The 22,310-nt window shown below is 29.0% G+C and overlaps 2 protein-coding genes across 2 annotated transcripts in view; both read left to right on the top strand.

The window, feature by feature from the left end:
- The window catches only part of LOC113374899 (titin), a 40,584-nt gene extending 38,536 nt beyond the window's left edge, over nt 1-2,048 (top strand). Inside the window, exon 16 of the mRNA XM_026614857.1 lies at nt 2,031-2,048. The gene's annotated coding sequence lies outside the window, so the exon portion shown is untranslated. The remainder of the gene's footprint in view (nt 1-2,030) is intronic.
- The window catches only part of LOC113376454 (CREB-regulated transcription coactivator 1-like), a 34,180-nt gene that overhangs the window by 5,569 nt on the left and 6,301 nt on the right, over nt 1-22,310 (top strand). Inside the window, exons 4-8 of the mRNA XM_026616371.1 lie at nt 2,194-2,278; nt 7,015-7,168; nt 10,217-10,264; nt 11,640-11,798; nt 14,794-15,039. Coding sequence (XP_026472156.1) covers nt 2,194-2,278; nt 7,015-7,168; nt 10,217-10,264; nt 11,640-11,798; nt 14,794-15,039 — 692 coding nt within the window. The remainder of the gene's footprint in view (nt 1-2,193; nt 2,279-7,014; nt 7,169-10,216; nt 10,265-11,639; nt 11,799-14,793; nt 15,040-22,310) is intronic.

Genomic DNA, 22,310 nt, shown 5'->3' with positions numbered 1-22,310 from the left:
ATTAGCATATTGTTGTATCATTAAGCCATAAGACAAATAAATATGTATAATAGACGTTTTGATCCGTTGTTAAAAAAAAAAACGATAATCCCAGTTATAATCTTGATTTAAAAGACTTAGGTCGAATAACAATCATTATATAGTGATACATATTGATCTAAAATGATTGCGATTTCCTTTGAATTGTTGAATTATTAAATACACTCCGATTTTTAAAAAAACATTGCTCATTTTACAGCTAAAAGCTGAAAGAAAAAAGAGCGGAGAATGTTTGCTGTACAATATATATTGTATGTATATACTAGAATTTTTAGACTCCATTCTAGGGGTAACTTGAACTGATAAGGTAGCAAAACTGGCATTATTAATATTGTGTAGGTATGAATTACAATTAGTTGCGGCTGAAGCGAAATACCATGTAAAGTGAAGTCATTCGATTCAGTTAACTTAGCGATAAAAAAAATTGCGTACAATAAAAATAATGATCATTGTCAGTTCTCATTGCAAAACGTAAAAGATATGATATTCTTAGGAAATTGACAATGTTACTTAACCCCCGTCGAGTCAAATTTTTAAAAACATTAACAGCAATATTTTAGAATCATTAACATATTTTTTAGATCTAGTAAAATTAAAAAATTGACTAATATGATGCAATTTTTATTCTCTCTTTTCTAATTAGGTCTTTTTTTAACTTTATTTTATTTGTTTTATGAAAATATTATTGAAATTGCACTAACTTTGAATAGTACACGTATTTGGCGATTGTCTCACTGTCTACTAGTATATTGCCAGACTTTTTTCATTGCCAGACGTGCTTAACAGCTACAGAAACGTCTGGCAAATTAATTTTATCTTTTTTGACCCTTAATGAACATAATATTAAAATTTCAGACAGACTAAACTGATTTGAAATTTAAAAAAAAATATATAAATAAATTGGCGTCTGGCACATATTTGGCAGCGCCCAAAATGTCTAGCAACAAAAAATGTGAATTTAGTGAATCTATTCGAAATCGAATTAATGAAAATTGGACTGACTAAAATGCTATTAACTAGTATCATATTGCCAGACATCTTTGATTGCCAGACATGTTTAACAACCGCAGAAACGTCTGGCAAATTTATTTTGTGTTTTTACCCTTAACGAACATAATATTAAAATTTCAGATAGGCTAAAATGATTTGAAATTTAAAAAAAATTAATAAATCAATTGGCGTCTGGCACTTATTTGGCAATGCTACTCCCAGCTGCCAGACGGCCCATACCCTAACCGACAGAGCCCCAAGGACCACATTCCAAAAAATCAGCCTGACTAAAATGCTTTCTCGAAAACGTTGCTAGCTCTTGGACCATTAAGTTTCCTGTTCTTTAAAGAAATTTAAAATGCAAGTTTTTTTTGGACACATTGCAATGAATGCTTTAATTTAGCATAGTAATGATTTTGTGTAGTAATGCTCTTTTCTATTCTTAAACATCACCATTAGATTGAATATATAAATGGTGGATATATAAATGTTCATATATAATGCGATATGATAATTTGAGTCAAAGGATTGAAATCGCCATTAATAATATGATTAGAAACTAATTTTATTCCATTTGAATCAACTTACATCAACTCTTCTATCTGTTTTATTCTTTTTATTATAAGTGTGCGTGTTGTTTTTATATATCAGGATGTAAATACTTAAATTATTGATTTTAAAATGGATGTCGATATTATAAAGTACAGGAACAGAAAAGTTGAATAGACAGACTTATAAAACTGAAAGGAAAGAATGTTTTTTTAATTATTTGCCAAAAAGTGTAAAAAATCTAAATAAGAATCATATAACAGTTTGTGATTTAATCTAAAGTTAACACTATTAGTGTATTTACATCCTGATATATAAATACAACACACACGCATACACACAGATTTTAAGTCAAGTGTTTCTCCTTTAAATACATTTGTTCAATAATCAGTTTGTTACCAAATACAAATATAATCAATCATACAGGTAATTAATTCTGTTTATATACATACATATATATATATATATATATATATATATATTTATATATATATATATATATATATATATATATATATATATTATTGATTATGATGCCTAGTGAATCTTGAATTGATCCATTTTATATGTTTGCTAGCCATTTTACATAGATAGACATTATTTTTTTCTTTTTAGATACCTATTTTGAGCACTCGGTTCAACCACCTATGGACGGCAGGCCTCGATCATCCTGTGAAGTTCCACGAGTTCCAGGAATTAGGTGAGATTTTATAATGTGTTGAAGCTGAGGGTTTGACTGTATATAAATCAAGATCAATAAATTATTTTTAGAAAGAACATTTACATGCTCAACCTGCATTCATGTATTTGCACAAACAAATACATTTTTATGCTAAATTTGCATTCATGTATATTGCCCAAACAAATATATATATATATATATATATATATATATATATATATATGAGTAAGTTCTTCAAGGGCAATACATCAAATAAAAGGCAAAGATTTAAAAGTTAAGCTTTAATTTTTGCCAAACGTTTCGACATAGGATTTTATGTCATCATCAGTGGATCTACAGAATGAACATTGAGAAATTAATATAAACTAGGAAAAAAATGACAGAAATTGGACAAAAAACTATCGATACAAGTATTATAATTATAACAACAATGACAATTATAACTAAACAGATAGACAACATAAGGAATGAAAAATAATAAAAAAATATACAAACATAAAAAAGCGTAATGCATATACATAAATATGCATATAAAATAGTACATATATATACAATATACATGTACAAACACGTATACATATATATATACACATATATAAACATATATATATATATATATATATATATATATATATATACATACACACATACATACACATATATATATATATATATATATATACACACATACACACATATATATATATATATACACACATATATACACACAATACGTATATATACATATATACATCTATATATATAAAAGAGGATCGCTTAAGTAGCAACACTTATAACTCACGAACGGCTGAACCGATTTAGATGAAAATTGGCAGGGAGGTAGTTTAGAGCCAGGAGAAACACATAGAATACTTTTTATCCCGTTTTTCATTCTAATTCATTATATATATATATATATATATATATATATACTAATGAAAATTCTAAATATACCAGCTAGCCCGGCCACGCGTTGCTGTGGCTCAGTAATCTTTTGGTGGCAGGGAGGTAGTTTAAAGCCAGGAGAAACATATGAAATACTTTTTATCCCGTTTTTTATTCTAATTCTGAATTATTTACTTATAAACTATCTATGTGGTTTATTCAATCTATGATACTATCAATGATTTCATCCATGACATTTACCTTCGATTGTCAACTGTCATTCGGTGTTTCTGTCATTGAAATTAACCTCTACTACCTCATGTTAAATATAGTGAATGAATATTAGTTCTTGGTTCTATATATATATATATATATATATATATATATATATATATATATATATATATATATATATATAGAATTTTATGATATGAGTGGAACGAATATTAATTGTTTAATATGAACAAAACAGCACTCAGATTTGTTTAACACAACTTTATTTTATGATTACAGACGTTTCGAGACTATGGTGTGTCTCATCTTCAGTGTAATTTCAAAAACAGTTACTTATATACTACACATTCTTTAATAACTTATTTAAATTTCATTTAATTTTTGATATACAAAAAACACCACCTATTCCTTGCAATGCTTGACACAGTACTGAGGAAACACATAACACTTACAGAAATATTCTAAACAAATTTGAAGTGTCTAGATGGAGACAGAATGGATATCATTATAATGTAAACATTTTATCGATTTTTTGTATGCGATAGCACTCCTTTTGTTTACATTATAATGATATCCATTCTGTCTCCATCTAGACACTTCAAATTTGTTTAGAATATTTCTGTAAGTGTTATGTGTTTCCTCAGTACTGTGTCAAGCATTGCAAGGAATAGGTGGTGTTTTTTGTATATCAAAAATTAAATGAAATTTAAATAAGTTATTAAAGAATGTGTAGTATATAAGTAACTGTTTTTGAAATTACACTGAAGATGAGACACACCATAGTCTCGAAACGTCTGTAATCATAAAATAAAGTTGTGTTAAACAAATCTGAGTGCTGTTTTGTTCATATTAAACAATTAATATATATATATATATATATATATATATATATATAAGGTGAAGTGAAGTTTAATTAATAATGCCGCGACCAAAACGATCGAATCTTTCCCAACAAAGCCATAATGCAAGAAAAATGCGAAATATTGCAAATGCAAGAACTGAAGAAGGGCATTACATACATTTACATTTACATGTACATTTTGTCGAATAACTTATTCCCAGTTATAATTTCCCAGAATTCATCAAAGAATGGTTAGTAATATATGAAGGTACGGGGTTAAAAGTTCTACGACCAAAGTGTCAAAAACCAGTAAAGCTAAAGCATTGTTTGACAACATTATTTGAAAGTGAAGGAAATAAGGTGTATAACCAGCTATAATCTTGATTCTTATGACTTTGATATTGGGAGATAAACGGTCATCTTTGAAAATCCATAGTAAAAGTAATTTCTTCTGTTGGTACTTTTTTAGCATTAGTTAAAAATGTAATTATTTTGTAAAATACCTTTAAAATTAAAATAAGACATCAAACCTGTTTGCCATCTGGCCGTTCCAAGTTACCCCGCCTATAGGGTAAAAAGGTCTAGATAACAAATATTTGAAAGACAGAAAAAAAGCACATTTTTACAATGATGAAGTAGCTGGTAGTTTTACTGAACGTAGTAAGATAATTGTCATTGAAATGTGTCATTTGTTGTGATAAAATTGATTTGATTTTCATAATAAAATTTATATTTGCTCAAACTCAAATTGGACCTTTGTGCCTTGCCCTGCTCTACGTATATACTATTTATTAAATTTACTTCAATTTAAGGTATGTTACTTGAAACTTTTTAAAAAGCAGGTCAAAGCAGTTATATCTAATTCATTTACTATCTCTCCTCGCAGAAATTTGAAAAATTTGTATAAGCTCAGTAGTATTATTTACAATTGTACACAAAATCCAGAATCCAGAAGAATCTGAAAAGCTTAAAACGTAATCAATAAGTTGAAATACCAAAAAAGACTTGGATTGGATTATACCATGATATCTATAGAAAGTGTATAAAGCTTCCAGTTTGATTGTATTGACAAAACATAGACAAACTAATGGGGTTCATTGTTTTGATAAAACCTCATTGTATATAGCATTCACACAACACATCCTTATACACATATAGTATTAATATTTTTGATTCTCTAGAAATTGTTTAGAATATACCTTACTTAGCAAAACAACGTTTGCCGGGTCAGCTAGTATACATATATAAACAAACACATACACATATATAAACAACAAAGGTAACTTACATAAATAAGGTCTTACATCAGTAACTAGCACATGGCACATAATTTTGCACTATCATATATACACTAACTTGTTTTTTTGTTTTTGTTGAACAGAGTATAATATAATATAAAATATTTGTGAAATATAATATATTTTGTACGGAGAAAGTAGTTTATGCGTACGTTTCCGAGGCAATAATGAAACATGTGTTTAAAAATTATTTGAAGAGACCGTTTGAAGGATAGTTGGCGGGTCTTTTTACAATCAGTGTTTCGAAGTATGGGTGAAGAGGTTAAGATTCAAAATTCGGGATCGGACCGCGTAAGGGTAGGTTTACAGGTTCGGAATTACGTTAGTTAAGAAGAAACAAATTTGGAAATATTATTGAGTATCACCTGATAATTTTCACAGAGTAAGGAGGCATTACACCTTTTATTAATGCAAGATTTATTAATACTGATTAGACAAGATTCAGCAAACCTCCTCTGAATAATGTTCCGTTTGTGATAAAGTATACTAGCGTTGTAAAAGTTAAAAGAATGTTTAAAATTTTTTATATGTTCTGTTATCATGGTTTGATTTTGTCGAGGAATTTTTTGAGTTATCATGTTGTTTTAGTCGTTTTATTAAATTATGTCCAGTTTCACCTATGTAAATGGAATCACAATCATTGCATTTTAATTTATAGACAATATTTGATGTGCGTTCTAAACTAGTGGGTGATTTGAGGTTTGAAAATGGGAAAGAGTTCTTTAATAAACGGGAGACAAACATTGCCAATAATGTTATCGTCTTTGGAGATTTTGGTTGAAGAAGAAGAGATATTAATGTTATTATCGAGAATTTTGAGTCTATTGTTCGTGACAGAGTTTATGAGATTAGAAGGATAAGAGTTATTAATATATAAACACTACACTATTACACTGTGATAAACCAGGCTATTAATAATTGGAACATTTAAACTAATTAATTTTTTTTATGGCAATTTTTTTAATAGCCTGGTTTATCACAGTGTAATAGTGTAGTGTTTTTTTGTATAATTAATTTCTGTAAGTACTTATATATATATATAAGTTCTATAACTTCATATTATTTTCCTCCTACACCATATAAAATCTTTTAGTTTTCTACTGAATGACGGTCTCGATGAAGACCGAAACGTATGGATAAATAAAGTATTTCAAAACTACTTTAGTTTTTTTTACTTGGTGTTACTGCCCGATTCTAAATAACTCATCAAAATATATATCAACACCAAACTCACATATTTCAATATATATATATATATATATATATATATATATATATATATATATTAGATATATATATATATATATATATATTTATAGATATATATATATATATATATATATATATATATATATATATATATATATATAGATATATATATATATATATATATATATATATATATATATATATACAAAATATGTATATGTACATATTTGTAACATGTTGTAATATGTCTTAAACATTTAATGATATTTCATTGGAATTATTTTCAGTATATATCCAACACATGATTCTGGCACACTTCAAATTCCCATTGGAAATAATACAGGTTCTTTACCTGATCTCACAAGTGTTCATTTTCCTTCGCCATTGCATACATCACATGACCAAGAAGAAGTGCAGCATAGTGGCTCTCCATATAATTCGGTAAATTCAAATATATATATATATATATATATATATATATATATATATATTTGTGTGTAAATAATTATATAATCATATACTGCCTTAGTGTTCAACAGAAACAGAATGAATGTAATTAGAAATTGTTTGAAAGTATAGTTTTATTGAAGGGGGATGATATGAATTACAATGATCTAACTTTGCAATTTTGTTAAGTGATGGGTTTATGTCACATTTTAAACTTAGGACACAAATCAGTTAAATGGTTACTGACAACTAGTCACACAACTAATTTATTTGTAATTATAATTGAATTTATTTTTAACACTTAATAAATTTTTGATTAACGAGCACAATTTTTGTAAAACATAAGAGCAATAAAAAAAAAATCAGTTATTGAAATTTGTCACATTTAATATTACAGCAACATGCAATATTTCCTAAAATTAATATTAATCAATGTGATACTTTCAGTTTAAAATATAGTATTGTTCATTTTAGAATACCCGCTTTTATTTTTTAGAAAATTTAATGTAGATGTAGAATTTAATTATGCAAATGTGCATTATTTTATCAATAAAAAGTATGGCAACGCAAACAGTATATTGAAAGTCGATTCAATAAAGATTTTTTTGAATAATTAGAAATAACGTTCACAATTCATCAAAATAAATTTTAATCTTTGTAGTTGAGCGTTATTTCGGACTGATTTATCTTAGACGATTGTTGATATATATATATATATATATATATATATATATATATATATATATACACCTAAGTCTGTTTTTACACGGAGATTGGTTCCAGAAGAATCCGTGTAAAAAAAAAACGTGTAAAAAAAGACATTGACCTTATACAAAAATGGGTGATTCGTTCCTAATCTCTAAAACCTATTAAAATTGGTGAAAAACAAGAATTTTTAAGAACAAGAATTAAATTAGTGCTATTCACATTTGCTTTGACCAGTAAAAATTGTTTGTACGCGCTAAAGGGGAATTCACTTAAATCTTTAAGCTAGTGTTTGCAAACTATCGATACTATCGATGGTTTCAGACTTTTTTCTTTCATAAATACATTTTTGTGAATGAACATACTTCGCAAAAATTTAATTTGACAAAAAAAATTTAGGTACATAAAATTTCAAGTCGTGCTAAATGGAATAAATTCGTGTAAAAAATTTAAAAATATTCAATTTTCAAACCGTGTTATATCAAAACCGTGTACAAAAAGACCGTGTAAAAACAGACTTAGGTGTATATGCAATATTTTTAGTACACATACTAGGAAGTTTGGTAATCGCATGAAGTTGTCTATGTCCTAGGTATTATATGTTGCAATTGAAATTATTTACCTAAAAGTATTTCTTAACCTTCAACGAGCGCATAATTAAAAACTATGCCCAGTAGGTCGACGAATTTTTAAGAAATTTAGGGCTTCTTTTACAAAGCTAGAGAAGTTGCACAATCAACATCGCTTTATTGGATTTGAAAAAGTCTATTCGTCTAATATTGCTTGTAGACCAATAATTAAATTTATTATATAACTTACAATGTCGCGAGTATGGCGGCACTCGTTCGTTAAGGTTTAATTTAAACCGAATTCAATAGCGGCAGCAAGGGAATACATCTCTTTGCTTACGTCCTTTAAGCACGGGTATACTAGCTCTTATCTTTTCTACTTAACAATGTTTCATTTGATTTAATTTGTAGGCAGTAACAAGTAAGAATAGAACTATGTTTATTTTTTAATTTATGTTCATTTTAATTACTGTTTGTAATTTGTAAAGAAAGTTTAAAGAAAGTGGTACACTCTCATGTTCTCAAGGATACTCAGCCACATAGGGTGAAACTTTTTATTTGGTATAATTTTTTAAATAGACCTTTAAAATTGCTTGAATCGTTTAAATACGTGGATGAAACCTATTTTGCATTGCGCCCAGATCCTTGGGTTTGTTTTAAATGGATGAAACATGTCGGTGCATGTTTATATTTTTTATTTTTTCAATCACATTTCTGTTGGCATACGTTCGGGATTGGGTTTGCATTTTCTCAGTCAGTAGTACTAAGAGCTTAGGTTTTACAAATTACAGGGTCTCAAATTTGGTACCCATCGGGGCCATTCTGGACAAGTAGTGATGCCCGTTTCCACTTGAAATAATATACATTTAAATATGTTTCCAAGCAAAAATACTTCTTTTCCGGCGTTGCTGCATGAAATCAACCCATTTCGGTTCTTTGTCCACTCTTAGCCACCATGGCAAGTTACTTACTTGAATTCGAATCGTGTTTTATAATTACAGCATACAGTGATTATAAAACACAACTTTTATTCAAAACCAATACTAGATGAGTGTATTAAATAAAAATGTATTTAAAGTTCACAAAAAAAATTGAATGGGCCGATTCTGCCGCACAACAGACCAATGTTATGACAAAGGCCATGTTACGCTTCAACTTCCATACACTATGCTACCGAATCATACTGAATACTGTCAACATGTCATATCATTCAGACTTTTTACACATAAATTGCAAAGTCACTATGCTATGAAACTGGGTCAGAAAGACCCTGTTATCTAATATAGTTTTTTTTTGACATTTATGCGGGTTCTAGGTTTTCTATCTGACAACTTGATAAAAACTCTTGCCTGTAAAGCAACAACATGACTTTCGTCAATATTTAGAACGAATTAATCTTGTTTACACATCCTAAACTTGCGTGTTGTGCTCATTCGGCGGAAAATAATTCCGAGTAGGGCAACGATACCTATCTCCAAATTAAATTCGACCGAATAGGGTTAAAGAATAAATCATTTGTTTTCGAGAAAATCCAAGAGAAATATATTGATAGGTCAACCATTTTGTTGCCTTAGGAATAATACGTTAAGTTAGTTTTATTTTCCATAATTGGGCAATATTCAATAGTTTCATGTTTGTATAGGTGACAAATAATTTATGTTATCATCCACATTGTTTTATTCCATTTTTATTTGTATTAAGTTCTTATTTTATTATTATTTTTATTTATTAATATTATCAATTTGTATGTAGTGTAAATATTTTTCAGAATCATTTGTCAGTCCCTGTTAACCATAGATACTCGCAACGCACCAAGGTTTGTTATTTATTTTTATTTGTTTTCAAGTTTTTTTTATTTATTACATTTGTTTGTAATTTTTTATATATGTAAGTTTTTCGTTTTATATATATAACAGAATGAGCCATGAATTTACATTCAAAAAGCTATAGAAGAATACAATTAGACTTGTTAGCATATTAGTTATATATTAGATAGTAAAATAGCTGGAATTTAAATTATAACTAGGTGTGAGGGGCTTTTAAAGAAAATTTGCATAAACTTCCCATGTAAATTATCAGCTTAATTAATGAGAAGTGAGATTTAGCTATTTAGATAAAATTTTCAACAGTGTTATTTCGAAAGTAAAGTTTTTCTCTGCACAAGGAACTAGTGAATGCGGTTTCTTATTGATATCCTATAATATCAAACAGAGTTATAATATTTGTAATTATAGTAGTGCACAAACACTCACTTGTAGGTCCTAAAGGGGTACGTGAGGTTTTTAGGGGGAGGGGTTCTTGACAAAAAATTACGAAATATCACGTGCGGGAGGAAGGGTATAGTAAGATATCACGTGTATTTATTTTTCACCTGAAATTTTTAATAAAATCCGAATATTTCGAAAAAATAAAGAATGTTACAATTTTTTCACGTAATTAAACAAACACGTCATGTTTGGTGGGGGAGGCGGGAATTTGAATATCACCAGGGGGAGGGGTGGTCTAAAAATCTTTCAGAATTCGATCTCGTGATTAATGGACGCACCAAAAGCCTATCATTCCAAACTTCAATCAATATTTATAATTCAACCATTTTTCAAATATCAGCTTACATACATACATCCACATACTTTTGGGTCTCAAACGAATCAATATAAACTAAGCAAGTCGGATTTTCTGGCTTTTCTCCTAGTTAAAAATAATGCCGCCTAAATAATTATAGCTGCCATGGTTACTGCTTCCTTGTGAACGAACGCGTAATTTTTCTTTCACATTATTTTTTAACATTTTTTGCATTGTAGGGTAGATATTACTTGCGTTTGTGACTTTATCGTTTATAACGAAGAAATACTTGTTAAGTGTGGCAAGTGGATTCGTATCGCTGGAACCGCTTATTACGACTATAATATGTAATATCATTAATAAATTATCTCTTAATTGATTAAGTAATTACTCCAACCAATTCATAGCACATTCTGTTTATATATAGTTTTTATCATCATCAAATTATTTTTCTAACGGATAGAGAAATTGTCCAAATATTAATATTCTAATTCAATAAATATTTATTGTATAGAGATATGATTACTTGATAGCTTTTGTATTTCCAAACATAACGCATAGCGATACATACAAACTAAGTTTAGCATAGAAATATTATTTTTTGTAGAAATATTATAAATTATTTACAGGCTTCGCACGAGAATTCATTTCAAAGTTGTTCAAGTCCTAATGATATAAACTCAGGGAGACGGCATAATCTTTTTTGCGGGCAAACGAGTCCTAGAAATACATCTCACGTTTTATATGGATCTCATGGGAACTTAAATATGTCGCAACAATCACCAAAGGTATATAATTATAAAATTACTAGATGTATAAAAATTCGGCATAAAAATTATTTTGTTGAATGTTGATTTTTTACATTACGGTCATATACAAGCTTCAAGATCTCCATATGAGGCAAACATTCAAGAATTTTTTAAAATTTTATTGTATATATACTGCGCTTGGCATATTGATATGTCATTATCAAAATCAAGCAAAATTTAAGGACGAAAATATAGAAAATATATAGTAATTTATACAGAAGACGTATTTGTATATTAATAATCTTATTATTAGATACATTATAGCAAACTTCCCATGTAACTAATATTATCAATATCGTATATATCTATCGAAAATTTTACTTTTCGCGTAATGAGGAAGTCGTACAGAATTTTGCGTATTTGTATTTGTATAAACATACATTGATCAGCTTCAGCTATGTGCTGATATACTGACTTTACTGAGATGTTAGTGAAGATTATTTCTGTATACCCGTATACATACATATATATATATATATATATATATATATATATATATATATATCATCCACTCAGAATACATTTGTTATATATATATATATATATATATATATATATATATATATATGGGTCTATAAACAAGACTCTCTGAACATTTCAAGTGAATCGGTCGACTAAAACTCGAGAAATCGTGTCAACAGTACTGAAAAAGTCTGTTCTGAGAAAAACGCTTTTAAAGTTTTGCGTGAAGCCAAATCAGTATGGAGACCGAGTCAGTAAAATGCTTATATCTCCGAAAATAATTCAAATTTTCGAAAACCTTCTCGTATCCATATTCTTAGATAGTTAAACTTTGAAAATATGAAATAAAAATAAAATCGATTTTTTTTAATTTTTACATCAGAATACCCCTTTAAGGCATTTATGCCAGTCAGAAACTTTGTTAACCTAACTTCTGGGTAGTTTTAGTAAATTTGAAAACGAAAGTTTACAATAATTAGTGAAGGGCTATTTGAACCCTAAGAATTTTTGCATTCCTCAACATTATCTTTCATAATGTTTAGTTTTATATAAGCAGTTTATCGCATATATCCTTTTCAGATTATGATGGGTAGTTGTAATTTTATTATAAAGTAACGAGGAGAATTCAAATTCAAGCTAAACTTTTTGAAAAGTCAAGTCAACCCGGACGAAACAACATAACTCCGGCACCAGTTAAGCAACGTTAAAAACTATGACTGTCCTGACCAAACCGGGACACCTTAGCTAGATCTAATAAGCATTTTTTGTTAAATGTTTTATTGATACTATACTTCATTACATTCAAATCACATTTATTTCCAAATAACCCGCCGGTGGGGCGTGCGCCTCACGTTGGGAATTGCTGCTTTACGACAATATAAATTGGCGGCTTCAAAATTTCTTTGTTCTGAAAATCTTTTTGCAACATCAGGTTTTTCACCGAAATAAAAAAAAATGAACTAAAATTAATATATCTCTTCTGCTAGCTATCTTTTCTCGACTAGTTAATAATTTATATTTTACTGCATTCCGTTTCACATAAAGGAAATAAAGATAGATTTTAATAATTAGTATATACTAGTGAATAAATAAAAAATAACACTAATCGTTTGAGAAATCTAGTTTATTAAGAGTTTGATTGTGATTTAACATACATAGAACGCCATTGTCTACATAGAAACAATTCTAAACGTAACTAATAATTTTACTTATTTTTAACTTCCCGTGGGTAGTTATAGCAATGGGCCGAAAATCGAAAATGAAAATTTTTGTATATCTTTACGTTTCAGAGGTTTCTGAACATTTTGGCATACCTTAGAAAAAATGGATGTATGTGTGTGTGTGTGTGTGTGTATGTGTGTGTATGTATGTACGTGTGTGTATGTATGTGCGGATACAAATTTTCGTCGACGATTTCGGGAACACGGATCAACCGATTTGAATAATTCAAAAAACATTCGATTCGTATTGATAAGGAGACGTGCTGATTAGTTTTTGGCGAAGGGAGGTCAAGCCGTTCCGAAGATATGGGGCAAAAAGTGCCGAAAACGGTTACTCAGTTTTTAAGAGAACGGAGCGTCCGATTTGAATAATTCAGAAAACATTTCACTTGTATTGACAAGATGAAAAATCGATAAAATTTTCATGAAGGTAGGTTTAGCGGTTTCGGAGATATGGAGGAAAAAGTAAAAAAATGAGCCATTTGGCGGTCAAAAATGATCATTAGACAAATGCACATCAAATTATCAGATATTTTATAGAGATTTTAACAATAAGTATACATTTTGTTAACATTCCTATGGGTTCCGTACCAATGCTTATGCGTTAGACAGCGACGCGGCGCTTACGCGCTTTATATTTTGTCCCTATGCAGTTAAAGCAGTACGATTGCTTTGAAAGAAAAATTCAGATATTCCACAATATGTCAAAATAAAGAAAAAAAAATTTATTACAAAAAAAAAATTAAAAAAAAAATTTTTTTTCAAAAAAAAGTAATTTTTTGTCCAATTTATAGTTTCTCAAAAATCGTTAATCGTTTTTAAAAAAATAATAATTTTTGGTACGGGAAGTTCCAGCAATATGCCTTAAGGCACGATGCCTTAATTGCCTTAAGACAGAATTCCACTTACAGCTAGTTTTATGATGAATTTGTATTGCTTAAAATCATGTTCAGTTTTGTATTTATTTATTTAGTTACCTTATAAGCCGCCTGTATAATGATATAATAAGTCTTATGTCAATATTTTACAATTTTTTGTATAATTTATTCAATTATTGTTTAATTTTTTTTAATTCAAATAATTATATTATTTATTTAATTAATTATATTACTGAACAATGTTTTAAAATTCTTAGTATGGTGCAAAAATTGATCCGAGTCATATTGCCATTTTTGTAAATCAGGAAACTTGGATATTTCAGAAAAAATATACTGCAATTATTATTTCAGCTTATTCTCATTTATTAGTGAACGCATTAATTAAGGATTTAAATACGAGTTTATTATTCTCAGATGAGTGCTGTAGGTGTCGGAGGTTATCGTAGTCCTGGTTTGCGTCCTAGTCCTGGTTCGAGTCCTGGCGCTACCGGTGGTGATAGTGGTGGCGGTGGAATTTCTACAGACCATAGCGCTCCTTGCAGCCCGCGTGAGGCTGTGCATAGCGCTCCGTATGTTCGCGGTACTTCTTATCATGGGGGTGAAGATGGATTTCTTCTTACACAAATGGCGCTGCAGCAGCATTTTGAGCAGTGTTCCATGGTCAGTAAAATATTATTTTAAAACTATCTATTTTTAGTTTACATATTTTGCTTTTTCATATATATCTTGCGATAACTAATATTGCTAATATTTTTCCATTTTTCAATTTTTAAAGATTAAAACTAAAGAAACAAATAGATTTGAGATCTTGCGTTTTAACATTAATTTTCTTATAATATTGCAACTGTTGCTTGAAAATTTGTCATGAGCACTGCCTGCACATTCATGTTTTGAGATAAAAAATCAAATATGTATATACATATATATATATATATATCTATATATATATATATATATATATATATATATATATATAATAGGAACGTGAATTCGAATTTATTAATAAGAGTATAAAGCTAAAATCTATGCAGGACTTACAGGCAACATATCTACAGTAACGAAGTTTTTCTCAATATTTTTGCTATCATATAAATAAACGTAGGCAAAGACTGTAATATTATGTATATAGGGCATGTGTGTAGTTTAGTAAGCAGACATAAGAATAAACAAAACACACTGCCATATATATATATATATATATATATATATATATATATATATATATTTGTGTGTGTGTTATTGGGCATTACATCAATAAAAGTTTAATTTAGCATTATAAATAAATGTTTATTAAGAATTCATGCGTTTCAGCTAAAGTTTTTGTATTTATTTTGATCAGAAGATTCAATACTTATCGCATAATTTTTTTTCACACAAGTACACACAACATACATATATAATATATATATATATATATATATATGTGTATATATATATGGACTAACAACGGGACATTACATCAATATAAATTCATTAATTATAAAAAATGTGAATTAAAAATTCATACATTTTGGCAAGAGTTATCTTCACTTTTAATCTAAAGTCACAGTTGATTTACACAATTTTTCGATTTTTGTTTTGTTTTTGTTTAATAAAATTGATATATGATTATGCAGTCAAAACGAAGTTAATGACCCTATTTAATTTAAAAAAATATTGATGCAATGCCCAGTCGTTACAATAGTAATATAATGTATCCTACTACTACTACTATATCCTACTACATGACGTGCATTGAAATGATTTTTGGGACATTTATTTTTACTTTCTACCTGAAAATAAGATTTGTGTTGAAAGTATATAAAAAGAACGCGTTTTTTTAAAATACATATATATTTTTCAAAATATTCATTTAATAAACATTGAGCTAAATTAGAAAACAGCTATTGGACTTGCGCTGCTTTTCTATGCCAAAAGGCAGATTACCAAATTAAATTATTAAAAAACAGTGTATAATACTGACGTGACCATACTCTGATAAAGTTCAGAATTCGTGGTATGTGCAAGATACATATTTGTTTTATCTTCCAGGATTGGCTTGATGTTTGTAAACTTATTCAATGAACCCAATTTTCAAACTTTATCATTTATGTGGATTAAACTTGAGTTTACTAATATATTTGGATATTATATGTGTGCATGTATGTAAATGTATGCATAGATGAGATAGCAATTTACAGAATTTTAAAATTGTGATATGTGTGTGTATTTTGCCAAAGTTACTCCCAGGCGCATAGGTCTTTACACATGCCAGACCTGAGACTTAATAATAGTAATATCGACTAAAACCTCGGTTGAGGGCATTGTTTCATGGGGGGCGTTATACTTTCGATTCCTCTAAGGAACATCATTTGCTCTCTTTTTTTCATGGAACGCAAGTCTCTTGCAATTGTTCTAGTGGCGTTTCAAGCAGTCTTTGTCAATATCACTTTTCTAGTAAATCTGGTGTAATTCTTTCGTTACGTCATCACTTTGCGCACTAAAACGTAGACACACAAATGAAACGTGGAATTCTGGAGAGTTGTGCTTGCTGGTGATAGTTGATGATTGTTGACCACTTCATCTACCCTTTACTGTGGCATCAAATGGTGTTATCATTGGTTCAAAACCAATGTATCTTGAAGCTTAGGTTGAGCCTAAGAGTTGATGACTTTTATTTACAAATGTCTGTCTTTTCTTTGCTAACAAAAGATATTCAGAGGCAGAATTTCGGAAGAAGCGCACACTGCTTCTTCTGATATTTTTTGATACGTGTATATATAGTTTGCCTCGAAACCCTTTTTGGAAATTCAATTGATATTATTTTTATCGTTCAAAAAATAGTTGATATGATTTTTTAATCAAGTTGAACCTATTGGTTTTTCGTACATATCTAAAGTATGCTTCCCAATGATATCGCTGACAACGTTATCGAGTTCGGTATTTTTGAAAAAAAAAGAACGTGCGCCCTGACTGTGGAAAATGACGAGCATTAGTGAAATCACGATTTGAACAGATAAAATTGCAAGTAGAAATTTTATATATCTGAAATACAATAATACCCCGCTTAACACTTCACTTAGCGCTATTTCGATTAACGCTCTTTTTCTGTCCAGGAATGCTTCAATTAGCAAAACAAACCGCAGGAGACAAATAATGATAGATATTGATGATTTCAAAGAACGGTAAAAATTAACTTTTAATGGTGTTTGTGAATGTATTTGCGATCACTATGACTGTATGAACCAATTTGTTGAAAATGATAAAAAAATTGACGAGAGTTCAAACGCAAGACTGCGTGCTATAGATGCATTTTTGACTTATCAACAATTTGTAAAAAAACGCAGAAAAAACGCAAATTGCATTAAATGCCCTTTTGACAAAAATCTGATTGAACTAGAGTTTTATTGGTTTTTTAAGTACATTCTTTTACATATAATTGCATCGATATTATTTTGATTGCTATTTGAAATGCTTATTAATTATTTTTTTTTCGATTTTTATTATCTAATTTTTATCGATCTTTCCCTAACCCCATCATTTACATGGATCCGTTTAGCATCAAATACTGCACTGTTACGGTGATTGTTGTAAGCATAAATTAAAAAATTTAAAATTCCAATAGTGACAAATTTACAATATTTTACGATGGTTTGTAGTTACTTTCTGTTCTCGTCTACTGTAGTAATGAAAGTATTAAGGTTTTGGTTAACTGCACATATTTAAAATTAATTCAGTTAGTTATTAAAATGAATTCATTAAAAACGCTTTCATTTTTAATAGCGTTTAATTATTAAGCCGTTTTAACATGGTAATATATTAGTGCTCATAAATATTAGTTAGTACAGATATGTTTCGTAATGCTTTATGTAAAGTGTTGTTTGGTTTTTATTATATAGTTTTTAGACGAAACATTGGCATTTGAAATAAACTTGAAAAAAATTATACAATTTTTATTGATGTACCGCTCGATCCGATATATATATACTCGTATATATATATATATATATATATATATATATATATATAAGGGTGGTCCTTAATATGGACATTTTCGAATTTTCTTGCTCTCAAGGGCTCAAATGGTTCCAAATTGATAAAAAACAATTCTCTGAAAGTTTTAGCTCTCAATACTATCTTTTAGATAGAGCGCAATCTAATCAAAGTTTTGTATGGAAATAGCATGAAAAAATTTTCAAAAATTTTGCAGAGCGTCGAATTTTCAATAAAAAATGACACGAATTTTCACTTTTAATTTACTTGTCGCTGTTATACCTAAAAATTTTTTTTTAATTTTCAAAATTTTTCCATGCTATTTCCATACGAAGTTTGATTGAATTGCGCACTATCTAAAAGTTAATATTAAGAGCTAAAACTTTCAGAGAATTGTTTTTTATCAATTTGGAACCATTTTAGCCCTTGGGAGCAAGGAAATTCGAAAATGTCCATATTAAGGACCACCCTATATATATATATATATATATATATATATATATATATACATATACCTGTATGTATGCGTTTGTATCTATTTTTGTGTATATGAGCATATTTATAAGTGCGCATGTATTTTCGTTGGTGTGTACCTATATGTGTACATGTGCGTGAGCGTATCTTTTACAAGTAAGTTTATATAAATCTTTAAGCATACTACAGTTATTATTAGGGAATTCTGGAAAATAAGGGTTGTTATATATGTATATTTGAAGTACTTGTGCAAAATAATGTGGAAAAAATCTTATGAAAAAAAAATTTCGTCTATCATTCAGGCTCTTGCTATAATAAATAATAATATGGGACTATTATACTCAACCTTATGATATAGTTTGCCCCTCAAGAGTTTTGGAAATAAGAAATCAAACATGATGCATGTTTTTTATTCTAATTAATTATAATAAAGGATTATATGAAAGCTGGTAATTGGTAATGTTTACAAGGTTTTAATACGTCGATCTTTAATTTTCCTTTTCAAGGACTGGGCACAACTGGTTCAATGTCTTCTAGAGTCGGGGTGTACATGGACTTCGCAAGTTCAGGTACACCAGAAACCAGAAGCCTTAGTTTATTTTGTTCTCTATATTGTTAGTCGTAATTGCACACAGTATTCAATCGTTTTCGCCTACTCGATATCATTTTGTCTTGTCTTGATGTGTAGATTATTACATTATTTGCTATGTTGTGTATCTTCTTATATTTATTATATTTAACGAAATGAGCATGGTTTATCTCCTGTGGCTAGCTATAATATTTAATAATAGTTTAAATAAAATGTCAACAAGTTCTGATTGGAAAGTAACATGCCGATTAATGCGCATTATAAGTACATCCATATACACGTATACATATGCAATACGCGCCCTCGAACTTACTTTTGCTCGTACTTAACACACACACACACACACACATACACACATACACACACACACACACATATATATATATATATATATATATATATGTATAGGGTGGCTTCAATATGGATATTTTCGAATTTTTTTGCTTCCAGGGGCTCAAATGCTTTCAAATTGATAAAAAAAATATCTAAAAGTTTTATCTCTTAATATTAACATTAGGACAATCTATATTAAAATATCCATATTAAAGACCACCTTAATTATATATATATATATATATACAGTGCTGGATTTACAGTAGGGGCAATCGGGGCTACTGCCCAGGGCGGCAAATTTTGGGGGGCGGCAAAATTTGGATAGTGAGAAAAAAATTCTATACAATATAATCAACTTTTTTTCAACAACATTTTTTATTTCAAGAAATATAATTAACAAAACATAATACGATTGCAAAATTTGGGTTGAAATAACCGATAACTAAAATTTATTATTTTGCCTTGCCTCCTTCTCCTCTCCGAACGTAAATTATCAAATTGGTTAATAAGTTATCAATTTGGCAATTTGACTAATATAAAGAACCGTAAACAAGCTGAAAGTTTAAGAAAAATATATTCTTCAGTTCTCGAGTTCTCTTAAAATGACGAATTTGTGCAAGCTTATAGCGTTGAAGAAAAATTAACCTGAAACATTCCGTATATAAAATTACATTTTATAAAGAGCTTTAAATTTTTTGAAAAATGAAAAAACAAAGAGACTCAAAAACACATTTTTTGTATTTTGAAATTTTTCGAAAATTATGAACTTTTTGCAAAGCAATCGCGCTGCGTAGCTGTTTCAGCGAGGAAATATCGAAACTTATTTACCATTTTTCGTAATTGCCTGTGTCAAAAGCTAATCAGCACGTCTCCCCATCAATACAAATCTAATATTTTTTCATTATTCAAGTCGATTTCGAGAACACCGATCAACCCATTTAAATGATTCAATTCCTATTGGTAAGGAGACGTGCTGATTAGTTATTGGCCAAGGCAGGTCCAACTGTTTTGAAGATACGGGCCAAGATGCCAAAAATGTAATTCAGTTTTTGAGAAAAAAAAGCGTCCAATACCATTAAAAAAAAATTACAGAATAAATAACTGCTTAAATTTGTGGGGGCAGGTTTAGCGGTTTCGATGATCCAATAAAAAAATTTGAAAAAGAAACATTTGGCGGACGAAAGTGATCATAAGACATATTCTCATTAAAATATCAGATATTTTAAAGATATTTATAATAATAAGTATAAATTTTGTTTACATTTATATGCGTTCTGTATCATTGTTTATCCGTTAGATCGCGACGCGGCGCTTACGCGCTTCTATAATTTGTTACTGAAGCACCGCGATTGCTTTAAAAAAGGTTGAAAGTTTGTAAAATTTCAGGGATGGGGCGGCATTTTTGTCATTGCCCCGGGGCGCCAAATTTCTAAATCCGGCCCTGTATATATATATATATATATATATATATATATATATATATATACATATACATATATATAATTAAGGTGTGTGTGTGAATAAATAATTTAATTTCTATCATATTTTTGTATATTTAAGAGTTTGTAAGTTAAACGTGAGGTGACAGTCGTAAGTTTACAGTTACGTTTTATTAATCAAGAAGAAAATTTATGTATTGATAGGATTGTAAAATGTTAAATTGGAAATCATTAATAATTTCGGGTTTGTGAAGATAATCAATGTTTGAAACATTTATGCCTAAGATATTTAGTCTACATGGAGTTATTTTTATAATTTTGAAGAGTTTACAAACATCAAATATTGCTAAGTTTTTGATAAACTTGTAAAACTATAAATCTGATAAAACTTTCATTGAAACTTCGTATTTCAAAACTATAGCTGAAGTGTAGGTTTCCTTTTCCATTTTTTTTATTTTAAATAGGAATTGCACTTTAACCACTTCGGTACCACGAAATGTCACCCACAGCCGGCAGGCTTTGTCCTTATAGTATACTGCTTTTGTTCATAGACAGACCCTATGATGACACTTCGAAATACTGTCTCCAGTAACTGACGCTCGGCCGTACACGTTCGTATCACCTCCGTCACGTAATGGTGACGCTCGGCTGTGCCATCAGCGGCCGTCAAGTAAATTTGCCGCTCGTGCAGAAGTGGTTAAATGTGCTGCATTTTATTAAACCACAAATTAAATGATATTTAATTTCATCATTTGACATCTGATAAGCACTGCAATGCCAATACAAACTTTTTTATATGGATGTTTAGCTGTAGTTTTAATTACCACAGACTCTTTGACTTTACTGCATACTTCATTTTTTTTAACATTCCGCATATTGCATATTAATATCTTATTGTATTCTATGTCGTTTTTGTACTTAAATACCCTCCGTTTGTTTGTGAAATATGTAAGTCGTATGTGATTTGTCTATTTATTCTGTTATTAAATTTATTTTGTCCAAAAATATATAATATTTGTACTCTTAAAAATATATCTTCAAAAGATTCTAAAGTTCCGTAAAGGTATGTGATAAAAATTTGGGCACAGCGTTGATTTCGGTTACTATTTTACTATTATTTACTA

This window comes from Ctenocephalides felis, unplaced genomic scaffold (assembly GCF_003426905.1).
Source record: "Ctenocephalides felis isolate EL2017-DRISC unplaced genomic scaffold, ASM342690v1 CF-g0.4_SCAFFOLD_01886, whole genome shotgun sequence".
Taxonomy (NCBI): Eukaryota; Metazoa; Arthropoda; class Insecta; order Siphonaptera; family Pulicidae; genus Ctenocephalides; species Ctenocephalides felis.
Note: the sequence above shows the minus strand (reverse complement) of the source record. Positions and strands in the feature narration are given on the sequence as shown.